Genomic DNA, 18,517 nt, shown 5'->3' on the forward strand with positions numbered 1-18,517 from the left:
TGTGACCGATGACTCTCTGTCACACGACCAAACCCCCCTCCCCATATAAAACACACACACACACACACACACACACACACACAGTCAGGCAAATACGGACGTGCTGCACACACAAGCTCACGAAGCACTCACACACACACACACACACACACACACACACACACACACACACACACACACACACACACAAGCTTATTTTCCACAATGATCACAGCGTTCCCACTCCATCCACAGACAAAGGGAGACGTGCGGAATCCCTTCCCACTCACGCCCACACCTGCTTTTCTGTCAGGCACATACTGTATAGGCACCGAGACAGTAGCACCTCTTTGGACTTAAGGGACTATCCTGAAAATGTCCCTCTCTGAAACCCTGTTTGGAAGCTGAGAGACTGCGAGGCTGCCCCCCCCCCCCCCCCCCCCCCCCCATCCTGCCAAACCTCCTGGGAAGAGAGAGTGAGCGAGGGAGCCGACTATCAGTTATGTTCACCAGCTCTTGTATCATTTTCAGGCTCCTCAACAGGCTATGGATTTTCAGTCCATCCCATTACTAATTCATGCCGGTGTGGAGAGGGGAGGTGGGGATGGGGGGGCAGGAGGGTCGACCCTGTTGGAAACCTAATCTGGATCAATAGGGTTGACCTTGGGCTGGGCTGCTACCAGGCAGACTGGCTGGACACGCAGGGGGTTCTGACTGATCACCGAGGGGCGCAGCCTGGGTCCTGTGGGACAGGGAGAGGCCTGGTTCAGTGGAAAGACCAGCGGTGCACGTATCCAATGTAACAAGTGATTTCATCTGCTGTCACGTGTTGAAATGGTGTTTATCTTGGAGCAAGTGACTCTACCAACGGATTGAAATATTTTCCCTCGTTCAACAGCAAATCAACTGTTACTTGATTCAACAAAATTCTAGAAACAATTAAAATTGTATTGGAAAATTGTTTTAACTTGTGTTACGAAAAACAAGATTTTAGGACTCAATTCTAGTTTAAATGAAGTTTGTTAACTTTTTTAGTCATATCTTGCAGTGATTTGAGTTGAGGAGTGACAATAATGTTCAGATTTACAAACATATTCTTATCTGTGGCAAAAGCATGGCTGCTGAATATTTAATTGCATTGTTGTTTTTTGGTCAAGTTTAAGTTAATTATTTGAAATGAATGCAACACGGAATCTTGGATCAAATCAAAAATGATAACATTGTCCTAATTGTATCATGTGGTAAATGTGTGAATGAGCAGTTTGGTTATATTAACTGTAAACTGATCTGTGTCATATTTCTGTTATTGTTATATTTGCTTGTATATCGCATACCAAGCAACAATGCATGTCAAAACCCATTATAATGACATTACCATTACAAATCCAGCAGCTTGTAATGGATGTATTTTATTGTGAGATGGGGAGTCATAAAAAATGGGGGGATGGGGGGGGGGGGGGGCAACCAACCAAAAAACAAAAACAAAAACAAAAAACAATCACTATAAAAAAAATACCAATGGGGGATGTTAAAAGAGGGAGGGACATATAAAAGAGGGCATGGTCTTGACACTGACATAAAAAGTAATAAATTGGCAGAAATAAAAACATAAGAACATACGTCAATATTATTTTGGCTTGGCAAAAAGGACAGTTTTTGTGGTTAAGGATCATCCTTCAATACAACAGCACACTCATGCTATTAGACATACAATTAGTTTTCAAAAGTTCAGTAGCTTCATATTAGAGAGGGGAAGAAAACTAAACTAACATGAGAATGGATGCAGAGAGGTCACAGGTTCCAATTTCAGGCTTGTAGGGTGCAGTTTTCAAACATCATTTCATTTGTTCGTAAAACATAACTTCAGTACGCCGGAGTCTCATTTTTCCAGCCTTGTAGTCATTTGCCTTTGACTTGAATCTTGTTTTTTTTTCATACTAAAATATATTATCGTATTAATACAAACTACAGTATTGTACACTACATAGTGTAATAAATAACCATAAAGAAATATAAAAAATAAGACACATAAATATAAAAGTTCTCTATAACTAAACAGACATACCCATATCATTGGGGGTGGGGATAATACTGCCATTGCTGAACAATGAAACACACAATGAAACAGAACAGAAAACATGAACCGAAATCAACAACACTGACAAAATAATACTGACAGGTAAAAACATGTCTGAATTAAAGGAAAAGTTCACCCAAAAATGAAAATGCAGTCACTATCTACTCACCCCCATACCGATGGAAGGATGGATGAAATTTTGTAGTCTACAAAACAGTGCTGGAGTCTCTCAGCAAAACACTGTTGGGGTGGGGGGTAAATTTATATTATATATGTGTGTATGTATATATATATATATATATATATATATATATATATATATATATATATATATATATATATATATATATATATATATATTTAGAACACGGCTCTCTTGAATACTCGATTCTGATTGGTTAATCAACAAGATTCACCGGTCATTATTTCTCGACAACCGACCGCTGCTCTGCCACACCTGGATTAATCAGTTGATAAGAGCCTTTTGTCAGCAGACACTACTAATTAGGCCAACCAGTTGCAGCTGTGCTGTCTTGTGTGCCAATTACGAATGAAACCGCTTTGTCATTGAAAACGCTATTAAAAAATCTATTTGAATAATTATTTTTGTCAGATTATTGAATGATTTAGTTGTAGGCCGTGTTCTAAGCGGGATAATGTATAGTGAGCCGGTGATTACTGGAAATAATGAACATTATTTTGCCAGTAATCACCGGCTCACAATACATTATCCCTTACATATATATATATTTATATATATATATGTATATATATATATGTATATATATATTTTATATTATATAAATAATAATATATTTATTTATATTATTCTTTACATTATTATTTATATTTATAAATTCATACTGCTTATCTGGCATAATCCAAGTCTCCAGAAGCCCAGAGATGCCAACCTGACTTGAAAGACATCATTTACACTATTTTTAGCTGACATCTTCACTGTAGTCATGAAATGAAGGAAGAATGGCTGCTGCTGCTGTACAGTGTGCTAAAGTGAAGATTTCACATACAAATAGGATGTAAATGATGTCTTTTAAAGTCAACTTGGCATCTCGGGGCTTCTGAGACTTGGATTACGCCAGGTGTGTACGCCAGTATTTTCTGAAAGTTGGTCCCCATCCACTTCAATTGTTTAGAAGAATGCTGCAACAGTGTTTTGCTGTGAAACTCCACAATGTTTTGTGGACTAAAAAACTCCTGACTGAATTTTCATTTTTAGGTGAACTTATTCTTTAAACTCCTGGGATTCATATTTGCCTACATTTGTTACCTGAAGAGAGAGTGAGCATTTTCATGGTGTGTTAAACAAGTGCACTGGACAGGGTCTTAAAAGGTACATTACTGTATGTAAATGCAATTACAAATCATACTTCATATCATCCATTTTTGAAAACGTGTGCATTTGTATAGTCCTTTTACTCTCCGGTTCGCTCAGATTAGAAATAGAAACAACTCATGTCAAATCTATGATACATGGATATGCGCTATGGGCTAAGTTCTATACTCTATCAGGTGTGGTGGCGAGCCAAAGTCGACAGTATAGCGGTTTATTAGTTGACGGGTCAAGCTGCGATCCAATGTGGGGCCCCGGCAAATACCTGATCACACTGCTAAGGTTCAACAGCATTATTCAATGGCACTTTTGATATGCATGTTTCTCTTGGTTTTTTCTTTTCTTTTTTGCATAAGGCTCGGAGTGGGGGGGGGGGGGGGGGGGGGCGGGGGTTGGTCTGTGGGGTCAAAAGGATTTCTACGTCCTCTTTCTCCTCCTTCTGAACATTTAAAACACTGATTTGTAAAATGAGCAAAAATCAACGCTAGTACCTCCAGGAACTAGATGCAGAATGCGCCCCTTGCCGTTGTATTGTTTTTTTTCCTTCTTCTTCTTCTTCTTAAGGCTCAAAATCCATTCAAAACAACAACAAAACTTCATGCTAACGTCTGCTAGCTGTGATGGCGTGGTAGGTCTAGTGCGGTAATACTGAAGGGTAGACAACATAACTCAACTGCTCCATCCATAGGTAAACCAAGCCACTTGTAGTGCACAGGATTTTTCTTATTTTCCTTCCAACTTAATAAAATACTGATTTTTTTTGTTCATTGGCAATAAAAAGGTATAGAAATATCTCCCAAATGTACAGCTTTTTAAAGGTTAAAATATGAGTGATAAAATTAGTAACACTGATAAAAAGAAATGATCCAAGGTGTTTTAGTAACAAAACATTATCTAAAACGTGTCGGCTCTAGCTTCCAAAGTCTGTATAATGCATTTCCTCCGTTGTTAAAATTCATGTTTGTCTTTTCATTTTTCTTTACAAGTGACTTTTTTTTAACAGCGAGAAGGCGTTCTCCTGCAGGAAAAGTCACTAGTATTGTTCTTTTTTCAGGCACACCTGGATTTCTACACAGTAGTGAACTGAAACAAATTTGTCCCAAGGAACCAAACTTGGGGGATCTGATTGCGTCTCATCCAGGAGAGAGTAAACCGTCCCGTCATCGGTCTGGTTCCTCTTTTTACTCGGTATCTCCTTCCTCCTGCGGCGTCTGGTTCTTGTCTTCCGAAACCGTGTCCCCATTCGCTTCGCCTCCAGTCTCCTCCATGACCTCTGCTTCCACCTTCTCTCCCACTTCCTTGTCATCTTGCCTTGTGTCTGCCTCCTCTTCCTCTCTTACCTCCTCTTCCTCCTGCTTCACCTCTACCCCTCTCTCCTCTCCTCCCCCAACCACGACCCTCTCCACCTCGCCCTCTGTTTCTCTCTCTCCGGCCCAGCCAAGCTCGCCCCTCTCCCCCTCTCTCTGTCCCTCCTCTTCCACCTCCTCGTCCTCGTCCCCCCCTTCGTCCCCGATCTGCACCACCTGGATGTCATCCATATCCACATCTTCGTCCTCCTCCTCGCTCTCTTCGTCCTCGCGGGCGCTGCTGCCCCGCTCGTCCGAGTCCAGCCGGGAGGGGGTCCGTGGCAGCTCCGTCTGGGCCCGGGCCTCCCCATCCTCCTCGGGGCTCTCTCTCCCTCCCCTTTCCCCCTGGCCCGGCGCCTCTTTCTTGCAGTAGGAGTAGCGATGGTTCATGTGCTGCGAGTAGGAGCCAGAGTGGGAGAAGCGCTTGCCGCACTTGTCGCACTGGTACGGCTTCTCCCCCGAGTGGAGCCGCATGTGTTCGATCAGGTGGTGCTTGTGTTTGAAGGCCTTGGTGCAGATTTCCCGCACTCATGAGGTCGCTTCCCTGCGGGGGAGAGAAGAGAGGAGAAAGATAATCAAATTCAAGGACTTTTCAAGGACTTTCCAGGACTTTCCAGGACTTTCCAGGCCCAATTCCCTCAAATTCAAGGACATGGCATAGTTTTAGACACTGATCAAGATTAAATACTGGTGCAACACTGATCATTTTTATAATGAGAACAATTGAAGAGAGAGAGGCTTGAATGTGTGAACACTTCTCAGTTGTGCTGTTACACTATATATCAATTCAAACACTTTCAATTACCTATGTCCATTTATGTCTATTTTCAAAAACCTTTTCAAATTCACAAACAAATTTCAAGGACTTGTGGAAACCCTGAAATATACCACGACGTCGCTGTCAAAAAGAAATTAATGAATGCCATGAATAGAGTGAAAAAGTGTTAGTGAAAAAGCACAGACAGGTGAGGAGAACAATAAACACTGAAAAGTAGCAGTTGTAGTGAATCCCCCACATAGCTGTGTGAAAGGCAGGGTGCCGCTGGCTGAGAATGCATAATAATATCTATCATGAATGTATCCAAGGAGAGCATTTCAAAACAATATAACAAAAGTGCAACAATTGTGCCTGAAAACCTTCAAGGAAACTTTATCCAGGCAGGGAACAGCTAGTTTGAGGCTAGGTGAGGTCATTTGGAGCTGAACACTGCGGCTCCTAGCCAGGTATCAGAGTAATAAAGAAAAAACAGAAAAAAGCCTCTCTCTGAGTGTTGACCTGCGCTTGGCCGCGGCATCCTCCCTGTTCGAGCGCTCCAAATCACTACCAGAGCTCGCCTGTTGCAACATTTGGTGCTTCACATGAGAAGGTAATGTAGCTGGCAGCGCAGAGGAGGGGAGTTGGCGGAAAGAACTTCTCAGACCTCTTCTGTGCATGTTGAGTAATACCTGCTGGAATGGAAGTGTCCACCCTCTGCTGCTTTACACCGCTGAGCGCTGCAGCGTGCGATAGCTCAAAATCCCCCCTTTCACTTGTACTCTGACTCATCTTTTCCCAGGGCTCAACAGTGAGTGATGGTGAGGGAAGTTCCGGCAATACGTTTTATTCAGAGTTCCATCTGTGATTGTTGGCCGCATTCGCGCGTAGGCTCGGAAAGTTTTTTTTTTTTTTACCTGTGTGTTCGTATTTGTGCCGCAGCAGCGAGCTGCTCTTCTGGAAGATCTTGTCGCACAGGTCGCAGGCGTACATGCCGCTCTCCGTCTTCTTCATCTTCTTCCTCGGGGGGCCCGAGTCCGAGTCGTTCTGCTCCTCCATGGTGGACACACCCTCCGAGCCCGTGTCCTGCTTCTCCTCCTGGGGAACATGACACACATGCATTAACACCACGGCAGGGTGGGAATTACATGGAGGCCATGGCCTCCGTTACCCCTCCCACTGGCTGTGATGCCCTGAGATCCCTAAGGCCACCTTGGCAGTGCTCTGCTGCCAGCCTGCTACTATCAGTTGCTTTAAAAGCATCATGGTCTCAGTTTAATGTAGCCTGGCCTATACAAAGGATGTGTAATTGGCTCATTGTAACACACATTTCAGAAAAATGCTCTTCACGATGTCAATAGAGCAATGGCCTTTGTGCCCTGGCATGTGGCCTTGTGCCCTAAAAAAAATTGCGATGTCGAAGGCCAAATGGTCCTTAAAATGACGAAATTCACACCCTGCACCATGGACGGAAATTCAAAGTGAGGTTTCTGTTTTGTTTTGTCAGAAAAAGACAATGAATGATTCATTAATAACCAGAATACCAGTGAACGTCGGGCATGTGCATGGCAGGAAGTCATGTCATATCCTGCTCACGGCTCTCTCTGGCAGAACTTGTGAAATGTAAAATCACTCACAATTCAGTTAAAGGGGTGAGCGAAAAGACCCGGTAGACTCCACTGGCCCTTTCCTTGAGCCAAAAAACAGCCATGACTCAACAAAGAGTGAGGCACTTAGCACACTCATGCTTTTCACTTACGAGCACACCTACAGCTTCCTTATATCACTGCACCGGGAGGAATACACCCACTGATGCAGCGGAGGGGATGTGAGGCATTATTAAGGAACTGATATATACACAGGGCTCTTTTTTTTTTACAAGGCAGGTCTATGCCAATCTACTTAACACGAAAGCATAATACAACAACAATAAATCAATGGGCCAGGCAGAGGTGCGGCGTTTAAACAGATTCCAGCAGATCGATAGGGGCTCTGCAGTAAAGTGCAGCCTCATGTCCTCTGGGTGACAGCCCAGGGAGATCACTCACACACCGGGATAGATCTGGATCCATCATTATGGGCCCATTACCTGTCTGCCCAATGAAGAACTATTAGGGGCTATCATTTTACAAAGAGCTGAAATCTGACATTTCTATATATGACTTATTGATTGGAGTTTGGATGGTTTCAAACTATCTATCATGTTTTAGCGGTTTGGAACGATGAGAAGTAATGATCTGGACTGAAGAGTTTGACTGATCGTTCCAAACAAGAGAAAAGCCAACTTGATTCCAATCCACTTGCCTCTCAAGATGGCTACCGTGTTAAACGGTCTCTCCTATCTGTAAATCAATAGGTAGAGTTTAACCTGTTCACTGACTGTGGCTGACCTCCAGTGGAGCTAGAGCCAAGAAACAGACTCTCAAATGCTGAGGGAGCTAATAAAGCTTGATGAAACAGTAAGAATTAACAGTAGGTAGCTTATTCACATGAGAAGAAATGCCACTCAGTTCCTCCCTCTTGCATACCACAGCCTACATATTCACTGAGTCATTGACAGGGAGAAGGAACAAAGACCAGCTATGCCTCACTTTCAGCTTGGACGAAAGCTTGTTTCTTGCTAAATGGAGAGTGCGCGCACGGTTGCACACCTTGATTCCATTGAGGTGGATGGTCTTTTCCTGCGTCTCGGTCCCAGCGGGGCTGCTTGCTGTAGTGGTATAGGTGTAGGCCAGCTGGGGGATCAGGATAGTCTGTTTGTTGGTGGTAATTGCCTGCAGGCAGGGCATGCGGCCTTGGTCGGCGATAGCCACGATGGTGGGGAGCTGAGTGGTCATAATGTTGATGGGGTTGGCACTTGGTTGGCTGGCATACAGGGTGATGGGGCTGGAGAGTGGCGATGCCTCTTTCTTATTTGTGCAAGTCAAGTTCAGGGGTTCATCCTGATTGGTGGAGCCAGCGGGAGGGGAGGAGTAAACACGGGCTTTGGCCGCTGCCCTCTCCGCTTCATCCCTGGTGGGCTTTGGCAGCGACAGGTCTAGGGGTCCCTCAGTGCTCTGCGGAGGCCGGGCTTGGACGGGACCCCCGGCCGTCAGGTTTAGTGGCGAGGGCGAGGCCGGCGAGCTGTGAGAGCCGTTGACCTCAGCCGGGGTGCCTTCTGTGGGGCTGCCCTGGGTCGCAGAAGGGCTCATAGTGGCCATGTCCTTCCCTGGGACCAGAGACAACACACTGTTAGATTCACAGGTATCCTCCTCTTCAGAGGGAGGTGTCGGGGCACCCAGCGATATCTGACCCTCCTGCATTTTGTCAAACCACTTCTTGACCACATGGGTGGGCAGGCTGACCGAGTCAGAGATCTTGGCCAATTCGTCCTTAGTGGGCTCTGCGTTTAAGGCGAAGTAGGCCTTGAGCAGGGACAAAAGGTTTTTGGGGTGGCTACAGAGCGCTCCTTCTGACAGCAGGGCGGCGATAGCAGACTCAGACTTGTCCAGGCCCGTTCCGTTGAGCCTGAGACCGTCTTTCTTGCAGTGCTTGAGGGCGTGAAGCGCTTCCAGCCCCCCGGGACAGTTATCACACAGGAGACAAGTTTTAGTGGTCTTCCCCTCCTCTTCAACCTCTTTAGTTTCTGTGCCCCTGGTGCTTCTGACGGTGAGGTCTTCTGGGAGTCTCTGGGCTTTGCAGGTCTCAGTGGCTACCTCGGCCGATGTGACCGACTGGAGCTCTTTCTTCAAGTTCTGGGCCGTGAGCTGGGCCTGGGCCTGGTTGGGGTCCAGACTGTAGTTGATTATGATCTTTGCATTACCATCCTGGCCCACAATAGGCAGACTGATGGCTGAGATGAGTTGCTGCTGTGGGTGGAGCGTTCCAGTGGTTAAACCCGAGCACATCAGTCCCTGGCTTTTGGCGTTGCTCTCCAGCACCTGGCGGATCATGTTACTGTCCACGGCCACTTTGAGAACGTTCTGCAGGTCCGCCAGGTTTATGCTGATGGGCGACACCAGCCCCATGGTGGGCAGGACCACGGCCTGCACCGCGCCCTGCAGCGTGGCTGCCGCGCCCCCGTTGAAGATGGCGCCGTTTATGCCGGTCACAGTCGGGGACGTCATCACTGTCGGCTTGTACTCGTAGTCCACCGGCTCGCTCTTGATCTGGTTGAGGGGCAGCTGCTCCTGCAGGGGCTTGCCGTGCTCCAGCTTGTCCCTGATCTGGGTACGGAGAGCGGAGGGCGAGGTGGGCAGGGCTGGCGACGGGCACTGGGTCTGGGTCTTAGCGTTCCCCGAGCGTGGCTTGCCGTTGACTGAGATGACACTGATGCACTTCTTACTGCTGATGTGGGAGCTGTAGGAGCCCGAGTGGGAGAAGCGCTTCTTGCAGTTGGAGCACTCGTAGGGTTTCTCCCCTGTATGAAAACACAATGTGTAGGAGAGAGAGAAAGAGAGAGGCGGGGGAGAGAGCCACAGGCTTCCATTAGTGAATGAAGCTAAATGAGCAGGCTAGGCTATGAGCTATAAGGCTGGAAAGATCTCTAATGCATTTCAATGATGCTTAAACGCTGATGTAATGGCACCATTGGGAAATGGCCCTCTCTAATTGCTGTCCCATAATGCCAAAAGAAACACAATGATGGCACATTAAGGAAGATCACACAATGGACTGAAACACGATCAAGGATATCTAAATACACAGAATTGGCTCAAACATAAATAAAACATCAATATTTGTTTGATGGAGATGAAACATCTGTGGCTAATGGAGAATCATGGCAATGGATCACTAGCAAGCACAAGCCATGTTTTTCACAGGAACACACTATGCTGCCATGGTGACAGAGGTTGTCCACTCACCGCTGTGAATGCGTAGGTGCTCCTTCAGGTGGTGCTTGTATTTAAATGCTTTACCACATTCAGTGCACTTGAATTTTCGGTTGCCTCCTGACTGTGTGACGTGTCTCTGTCAGAGAGAGAGGGGAGAGGGGTCGTTCAGACAGAGATACAATGACAACACAACCTTTGAACTGCTACTAATTCACGCCGCAACGTCATTAATCAATCAAGGACAAAAGGTCATGTTTATTTATCATGTTTGAAAGCAGGATTTCACAATTACTACTCCCTACAGTTAGTAAACAGCACCCAGGACTAAGCTTCCACATCATGTTACATCATTTAGAATGACTTTATCTGTACTATATATACACAACTAACAAATCACAAGTAAAATTAATTGAAAATATTTCAAATCTTAAATGAACTTAAAATACCTAATGGAGATTAATCAAATATTACAATATTAGAAGACAGACATGTCTTGGCTTTCAAATTGAACCAGTGAATGTCTTTACAGTATAAGATAGATATTGACTAGTTTGTAATTTAATATACTTAATTACCACAGTACCACACAAGTAGTATTCTGCTAAAACACAATGAAATATTTGAAATATTAAAACAAACTGAACCAACAAACATGTTACAGTAGCACTTGGTGAGTTGGTGTGTACCTGATCCCTGCCGGCCTTGTGGGCCGTCATGTGTCTCTCCAGTTGCGTGCGGTAGGCAAAGGTGTAGCTGCACTGCGAGCAGCTGAAGTTGTCCTCGCTCTTCTCGTGGCGGTACTTGATGTGCTCCTTCAGGGAGCTGTAGCGCTTGTAGCCTCGTGAGCAGTAGGGGCAGGTGAGCAGCTGGGAGAAGGCATCAGGGGTTCCTGGGTGACACCACAGAAGGGGAGACTGAGTGTGATAACGATGTACGTGAGAGTGAAGGGGGAAGGAGGAGAGGGGGGGGAAAGGGGGCTGTCTAACACACGGTCAATAGGGAGGGCCCTTTGATGTTCTGGACTGCGGGCCACAGTAACACTCCTCTGCGATTTCACCAATCACTGACAGGTCCTCCCCCTCAGGTAAACAGCACCCAGGTAACCAAATGGATAAAGGCTGATAAATAGAGAGAGAGAGATACCACAGGAGTGAAATCTGCATTTTTTCGGATTCCTTTGTGCCCAGTAAAATCATGTCTGAAATCCCATCGTTTGATTGCCTATTGTCTGTCAAAAGTGTTGAAAAATGAACACAAATCTTTAGAAAAGCCAGCTCGTCCGCCTAGATCTAAGCCGGCGTGCAGAGGGGGCTCAGTTGCCCCGCTCCCACACAGGTAAAGCATTACTTTGTTAACAGGTGATGTATTAAGTTCCCCCGCGGGCCAGGTGAGGGCCTCGGGAAGGGAGCGTACACACATTATCGCCCAGGTAGCTGTGAGTCAGCGCTCGCACAGACGTGACAAATTTACTCAGGTGTTGCCGTTTCTCTTCCTCCCCTAAACACCCGTATCCACCCCCCCCCCCCCTTTGTCCCTCTGTGGTAGCAGGTAGAAGCCAAAAGCCCGTGAGCCATAAAGGCCCCAGTGTGTTGCACTTAACAAATAGCAGTGTGTGTAATGATGTCGGAGAGCGGCGTTAATGGGGTGGAGTTAACACCTGAGGTGAGCGAGGGAGCAGGTAGAGCGCCCCCCGGGGGGTGAGTAATTACTCGCTAGCTGCAGTAATGGTGTGAGAGCCCGGCGACTGAGAGCTCTCAGGTGGAAATGATGGTGTGTGTTTTAGCATGGCTCCATTCAAGTGAGTCACTATACCTTTCTTGTGCGGTAGCGATTGCATTTGGAGCAATTAATGCAGGCAAGTACATGATGGTATTTCTGGATGGGTTTTTTACATGCAAAATGATTTTGTGCTGGCTTAGTTCTCTGTACCTGCTATTAAACCAATGTGAAGTGTGCAGGCTGGACTGTGTGGTTATACCAATGTGAAGTGTGCAGGCTGGACTGTGTGCTTATACCAATGTGAAGTGTGCAGGCTGGACTGTGTGCTTATAGCAATGTGAAGTGTGCAGGCTGGACTGTGTGGTTATACCAATGTGAAGTGTGCAGGCTGGACTCTGTGCTTATAGCAATGTGAAGTGTGCAGGCTGGACTGTGTGCTTATACCAATGTGAAGTGTGCAGGCTGGACTGTGTGGTTATACCAATGTGAAGTGTGCAGGCTGGACTGTGTGGTTATACCAATGTGAAGTGTGCAGGCTGGACTGTGTGGTTATACCAATGTGAAGTGTGCAGGCTGGACTGTGTGCTTATATCAATGTGAAGTGTGCAGGCTGGACTGTGTGCTTATACCAATGTGAAGTGTGCAGGCTGGACTGTGTGCTTATACCAATGTGAAGTGTGCAGGCTGGACTGTGTGCTTATATCAATGTGAAGTGTGCAGGCTGGACTGTGTGCTTATACTGTACCAATGTGAAGTGTGCAGGCTGGACTGTGTGCAGGCTGGACTGTGTGCAGGCTGGACTGTGTGCTTATAGCCGGGGCAAAAGCATCCTGATATTGTGATCTCACATTCTGCTTCACTCTACGGATCAGTCTGGACAGCTGCCCGCATCGATTTCAGTGGGCGGGAGTACTTGCCTTGACAGACAACTCCTTCAGCCAATCAGTGTCACCAAATCCAATCCAAATCCATTCGGAAGAACGGCGAAAACGTCTTCTCTGCCGAAAAACTGGGCTGGTGCATACTCTTGTTCTTGCTTAATTGTTATCGAGTCTATTTCTGTAATAACTGCACTTATGGCTGCGTTTACTCTACTAACGTTAACATTACCGCTCGTTGCTTCGTGAACATGCCATTACTGTTGACCGATTGCGTTGTCAGCTACGGCGCAAGTCCCTGATTGGCCTGTGGACTTTGTCATTTGTGGAAATCGCTGGGGGCGGGCAGAAGTCCAGACAGAATGTGAGTTCAGGTGATCAGGATGGATTTACCAGACTAGTGTGGTTGTTGCAACGCACCGTTCTCATCGTGGCCGCTGGCTTCGGGCGTGCCCTGGGTCTGACGCTGCTGCTCGTCTTCGGGGGCCTCAGGGTAGATGACGGCCGTGTCTCCCTGCTGGAGCATCTCCTCCATCATGGCGTCTGTGCTGACATCATCCTCGCCATCTGACACACACTCCTCCCTCACTGGAATCGGAAACACACACACACACGCATGCACACGCGCACGCACGCACGCACGCACGCACACACACACACACACACACACACACACACACACACACACACACACACACACACACACACACACACACACACACACACACACACACACAGACACACACACACACAAAGACAATAAGCTGATTAGAATCTTAAATGAAAGCAGAATCTAAAACATTGATTCATCTGTACTTTTGAAGACTTTCTTACATGGATGCTGCTTACTGTTTTAGTATCGATTATGAAAGCTTTGTATATTAAATGCGATGATCCAATAATGGTTTATATACTGTAATAGACAAGCCAGATCTCACTAACTAAGCCCTTGATCACGACGTGTGCAGTGGCAGGGGGGACAATAACCTGAATGTCATGGTTGACAATGGGATGAGAAAACTAATTAGCATCAAAAGGCAGAGGCTACTGTATGTGCATCAAGGAGCTCTTTGTAAGAACTGAATGGCACGTCGCTATTCACAATGTTAGGTAAGGTACTTATTGAGACTGGGACTGATAATTAGATGATGAAACTTGCCCCAATGTATTGCGGGAGATAGATATCATGCAGGTGCTAATGTAGGCTATATGCATCCACATTCACAGTCACACGCACGCACACACACACACCAGAGTTTGCTCTCCGGAGAGGCTTGGCCTTCAAACTGTGCTTAATATCCCAGCAAATGAGAACCTCTACGTGGGAGCGGAGTGTGCTTTTACAACACATCACATGAGCCCAGCTAGCTAGTCCAACGAGCGCTAATTAGCGAGCTGCGGCTTATAGGAAATGTAACCTGAGGACAGAGTTTAGGATGTGCAAAAGCTTCCTCCCCTCTTCCCGTACTGCTCTCCCAGCGCTTCCTGAAGTGGATACCGGAACCGAGTATAGCGTGTCGGCGATTAAACTGAACATTATTCCTCTATTGGTTAGTGTGCCTGTGCATATGGTTTACAGTGAAGATTTACAAAGGGACTATCAGCTAATAGCAAAGTTAAACTGCTGAGGATACTGTGGTCGCCTTTACTGGGCAGATGTTTTAGGGATGGATGTTAGCGCTCCTCTGCTTAGTGGAGATTTGAGCAGTGGGGTTTGTGAGTATGTGGGTTTTGAAGGACTGGAGCAGCTGTGTTCTCCTTGGAGATGGGAACAGGTGTAGCGCTCCATGACTCACTGAGGCCCAGTGAATACCAGTCCTCCTAAATAATAACACAATCATTAAAGAAACCCCTGCCTGGCTTCCTCTGGTGCACCTTGAGAAAGCCACAAAAACAATACGAGGGAGATGCAGTCATTTGTTGCTATGGTTTTTAAAGAGCATTCGACAAACCACCCACCATATAACAGACCCGCGAGAGGGTGTGTGTGTGTGTGTGTGTGTGTGTGTGTGTGTGTGTGTGTGTGTGTGTGTGTGTTAAGCAGGAGCCAACAGCAGGTGCTGAGAAAGTGTGATTGTGGGATTACTCATCTCAGAGTGGAGTCAGAAACACATTAGGGGCTGCTAACCCTCACATTAGCACACAGCTTTTCTCCCATGACCTCAATAGCAGCAGGCACACCCCTCTCTTTATGCTAGCTCCACACTCATACCTCTTTATGGCTCCACGCTCATACCTGCCGCCACTCCACATTTTCCCTATTTTTAACCCTTACTGCCGCTGTGCTCCCGATTGGTAATTTATCCCGTTAATCTCCTGATTTCATGTGTTTCTCAGTACCTATAGGCAGCACATCTCGATACTGTCTTTCAGAGGCTTTAGCGGACTTCTTTTCAAAGAGGTCCGTTGACCTCTGACCTCAATAGCCTATATCTGGATGAAAATGGTGATAACCAGTGCTAATTTTGACAGCAAATTTTGATTTAGTTTTAGTCATAGTCTTCTGACTATAGGCTAATGCCATTTAGTTTTAGTCATATTTCAGTCATCTCAAATGTTTTAGTTTTAGTCTAGTTTTAGTTAGACTCAGCCCTCAGTCTTAATCCGTTTCACTCCTGTAAGACTGAGAATATTACTATTTAAATCTTTGCATAACGTTAGGTGGTGCTGTTGGAAGCCTTGCATCGGAGAACCAATCATGAGTGTTGTGGGCGGGCCTGCTTTCTGGGGGCAGTGACGCTCATGCAGAACCAGTGTCTCGCAAAACATCGCCGCGTTTGCGGAGAAACATATTAATCACTTAGAAACAAACATAACCTGTTAATAGGGCGTGTTTCATCCGGCCCCGGCGGCTAGAGGTCTTTTCCCCAGCGATAAGCCCGACTCCCGAGGCTAACGTTACAGAGCCTGCTGATGACTCACAGTAGCAAGCGGACCACTTCCGTGTAGGAAAAATTATTGTAAAATAAACAACAGGTATAAACTCTCTTTGCAGCACATCGGTGTCTTGCTCTATATTGGAACTATGATAAATGGCATTGCCGCTACCAAATAAAATTCTAATAATAAATGTAGGCGTGTCTGCTGCCGGCCGTTCTCGCCGGGCTCTGACAGACAGTTTCTGACAGTGAAATTCCCAGACGTTTGGTGGCGCAGCTCACCAAACGTCTGGGAGCCGAGACTAAGTTTTAGTTGACTAAATATAAGATTTTAGTTGACTAAATCTACCGTAGATTTAGTCTATTAGATTTTAGATTTAAAATCTAACGGGCTTAGTTAAAGTGTAATGCATTATTTAAACGTTCCTCTAGAATTTCCAAACCCACAGGAAAGATCAATTAAAGTGTTATTATGGAATGAATACAGACACAGATTTAACTGTTTAACTTCTTTTTCTCTTCTGATTGGATCTCTTCCTAATTCGTCCCTCCATAACATTTTTCACTAGTTTTTCTTCGTTGACAAAAATGTCAATAGTTTTCCTCATAGTTTTTGTCGTCACAATGTTTTTTTGTTGTTGTTTTTTTCTGATTTCCCCTATTTTCTCCCCAATTGTACTTGGCCAATTTCACCCTGCTGCCCCAGTCGCTGCCCCTCCTCCCCCGTCCCCATCCATCCTCAGCTCAAAGGCAGCATCCGCACACAAACACACCTCCAGGCTACTAAATGTTGAGCATGTGTGTGAGGTAGGGTCCCAGCAGGGGGTCTGTGATGCAAAGGTATGACAAGTTGTTCTCCCTCCTGTTTGTGTGTGTGTGTGTGTGTGTGTGTGTGTGTGTGTGTGTGTGTGTGTGTGTGTGTGTATGTGTGTGTGTGTGTGTGTCTGTGTGTGTGTGTGTGTGTGTGTGTCTCTCTCTCTCTCTCAGCTCTTTGGTAAGTAAAGACTGAGGCCAGAAGTGTTCACAACCATGCGGAGGCGGCTCTGTTATCAGGCTGCTCCCCCGAGGTGAAACGTCACACTGGGCCATTTATGCGCTGACGCAGGGATGTGAATGCACTGCTGCACAAGTGCAAAAATCTGTTCAAAAGCCCTGGAAAACAGGTCCCGCGAGGTCGAGTAAGGACAATCTGTTGAAGCTTGTTTCACAAGCTAAAAAAAAAAGTAGCTTGTTTTTATATTTTTCATATAGCATAACATATTTTCTTCAGCTATTCTTGAGCAAAATCACCAGACCACCCACTCTCTCACTCCCTCTTTGTCCTCTGCCCATATCTCTGTAACGTGACACAGTGGTATCCCATGATGCACTTCCTGCCCTGGCTGACCTTTGCCCCCGCTGCTTCCTGTGGTCGTGCATCCAGACCCGTTCATAGGCTCTATCCTCTCCTCTATTATGGGATGGGAGAGACACATATCAGCGATAAGCACTCGCACAAACACTGCAAGCAAAAATACAATCTTAGAGCGGTAATGTTACGTTTTATCTACAAATAACAGGAAGTGAGCCAGAGAATAAACGCGAGGCATTTCCAAATCATGGGTGATTTACTCAGCCTTGGCTCGGTGCAAGCGAAGCGTCAGTTATGGATGCGCTGGACAGCGTTCCCAGCTCTCCGGAGAGTCTTCCTTTCCTGTGCAGAAGGGTGGCTCAGTTTAACTTCACATCACATCATGACATAGCCCGCACAGGAATGTCGGTGTTCCCGTGTGTCCGCGCAGTCCCTGCTGCAAATATCGTCCGGATGGCTATTCAGTGATTTGAGACCCATCCTGAGCAGACATTGTGGGTATATCACAGCATATCAGGCCGACGGTGAGGAAGAGAAATATAGAAGTCTTGTGGTGCCTGGAAGCTTCACATCTTCACTGTCGAGCCAACTCAACGTGCAGCCAGCTTGTCTTCTAAGGGCCTTAGGCTATATCTCCAGGTAGTTCAACCTAGCCTCTCGCTGTCGCTGCCAGTAAGTGCCTTTGCTCCCTCATGATATCAAAGCTCTCTCCGGCTCCACCCTGCCCATTCTCTGAGATGTAATCAGGCTCTGCATCTCATCAACTACGAAGGAGAAGCCCTCCCTGGCCAACCTTCTCACTACGGGAGTCAGTCAGCCTGTTCTTAGCAGAGGGCAGGCTGCACTTCACTGCTCCACCACTACATCATCATTTAGGACTGAATGAGTAATGACAGCATGATACATATAATCAAGAGGAATGACTCAGAACCAGAGGAGCCCAGAGAGAAAGAGAGGCAGTATGAGAAGGGGAAGGGAGAAAGCAGCTTTGGGTTTTGGAGCGTAGCAGTCTCAGGAGAGGCGCTGTCCAGCCTTTCATTTGAAGCGAGCCGGGCCACGCTGAGGAGAAGATTAGTGGGTGGTGGTCACTTCTCAAGGCTGCACCAGAGACCGCTCGGCTCTGGGGAGCGAAAGCAACAGAGGAAGGGAGAGAGGGATGAAGGGATGAGAGAAAAGAGGTGTGCTTGCTTAGAGAGAGAGAGAGAGCTAGGACTGCGACTTGCTCCATGTTTCATCAGTCCAGTCCCTGAGAGTGACAGAAGATATGTTGCTTGATGTATGAGACAAGTCTAGAGAGAGAAAGAGAGAGGGAGGTGTGTGTGTGTGTGTGTGTGTGTGTGTGGGGGGGGGGGGGGGGTGCGCGAGTGAA

The 18,517-nt window shown here is 46.4% G+C and overlaps 1 protein-coding gene across 1 annotated transcript in view; it reads right to left on the minus strand.

Annotated features, from left to right (window-relative positions):
• Positions 1-4,056: 4,056 nt before the first annotated feature.
• The window catches only part of LOC310800120 (zinc finger E-box-binding homeobox 1-like), a gene marked incomplete at its 5' end in the record, with an annotated part of 72,809 nt that continues 58,348 nt past the window's right edge, over positions 4,057-18,517 (minus strand). The window contains 8 exon segments of the mRNA XM_083662693.1: positions 4,057-4,744; positions 4,883-5,272; positions 5,275-5,297; positions 6,425-6,605; positions 8,159-9,906; positions 10,352-10,457; positions 11,008-11,210; positions 13,339-13,506. Coding sequence (XP_083518819.1) covers positions 4,589-4,744; positions 4,883-5,272; positions 5,275-5,297; positions 6,425-6,605; positions 8,159-9,906; positions 10,352-10,457; positions 11,008-11,210; positions 13,339-13,506 — 2,975 coding nt within the window. The 3' untranslated portion in view covers positions 4,057-4,588.

Source organism: Poromitra crassiceps (genome assembly GCF_964638095.1).
Source record: "Poromitra crassiceps genome assembly, chromosome: 2".
NCBI classification, from domain to species: Eukaryota; Metazoa; Chordata; class Actinopteri; order Beryciformes; family Melamphaidae; genus Poromitra; species Poromitra crassiceps.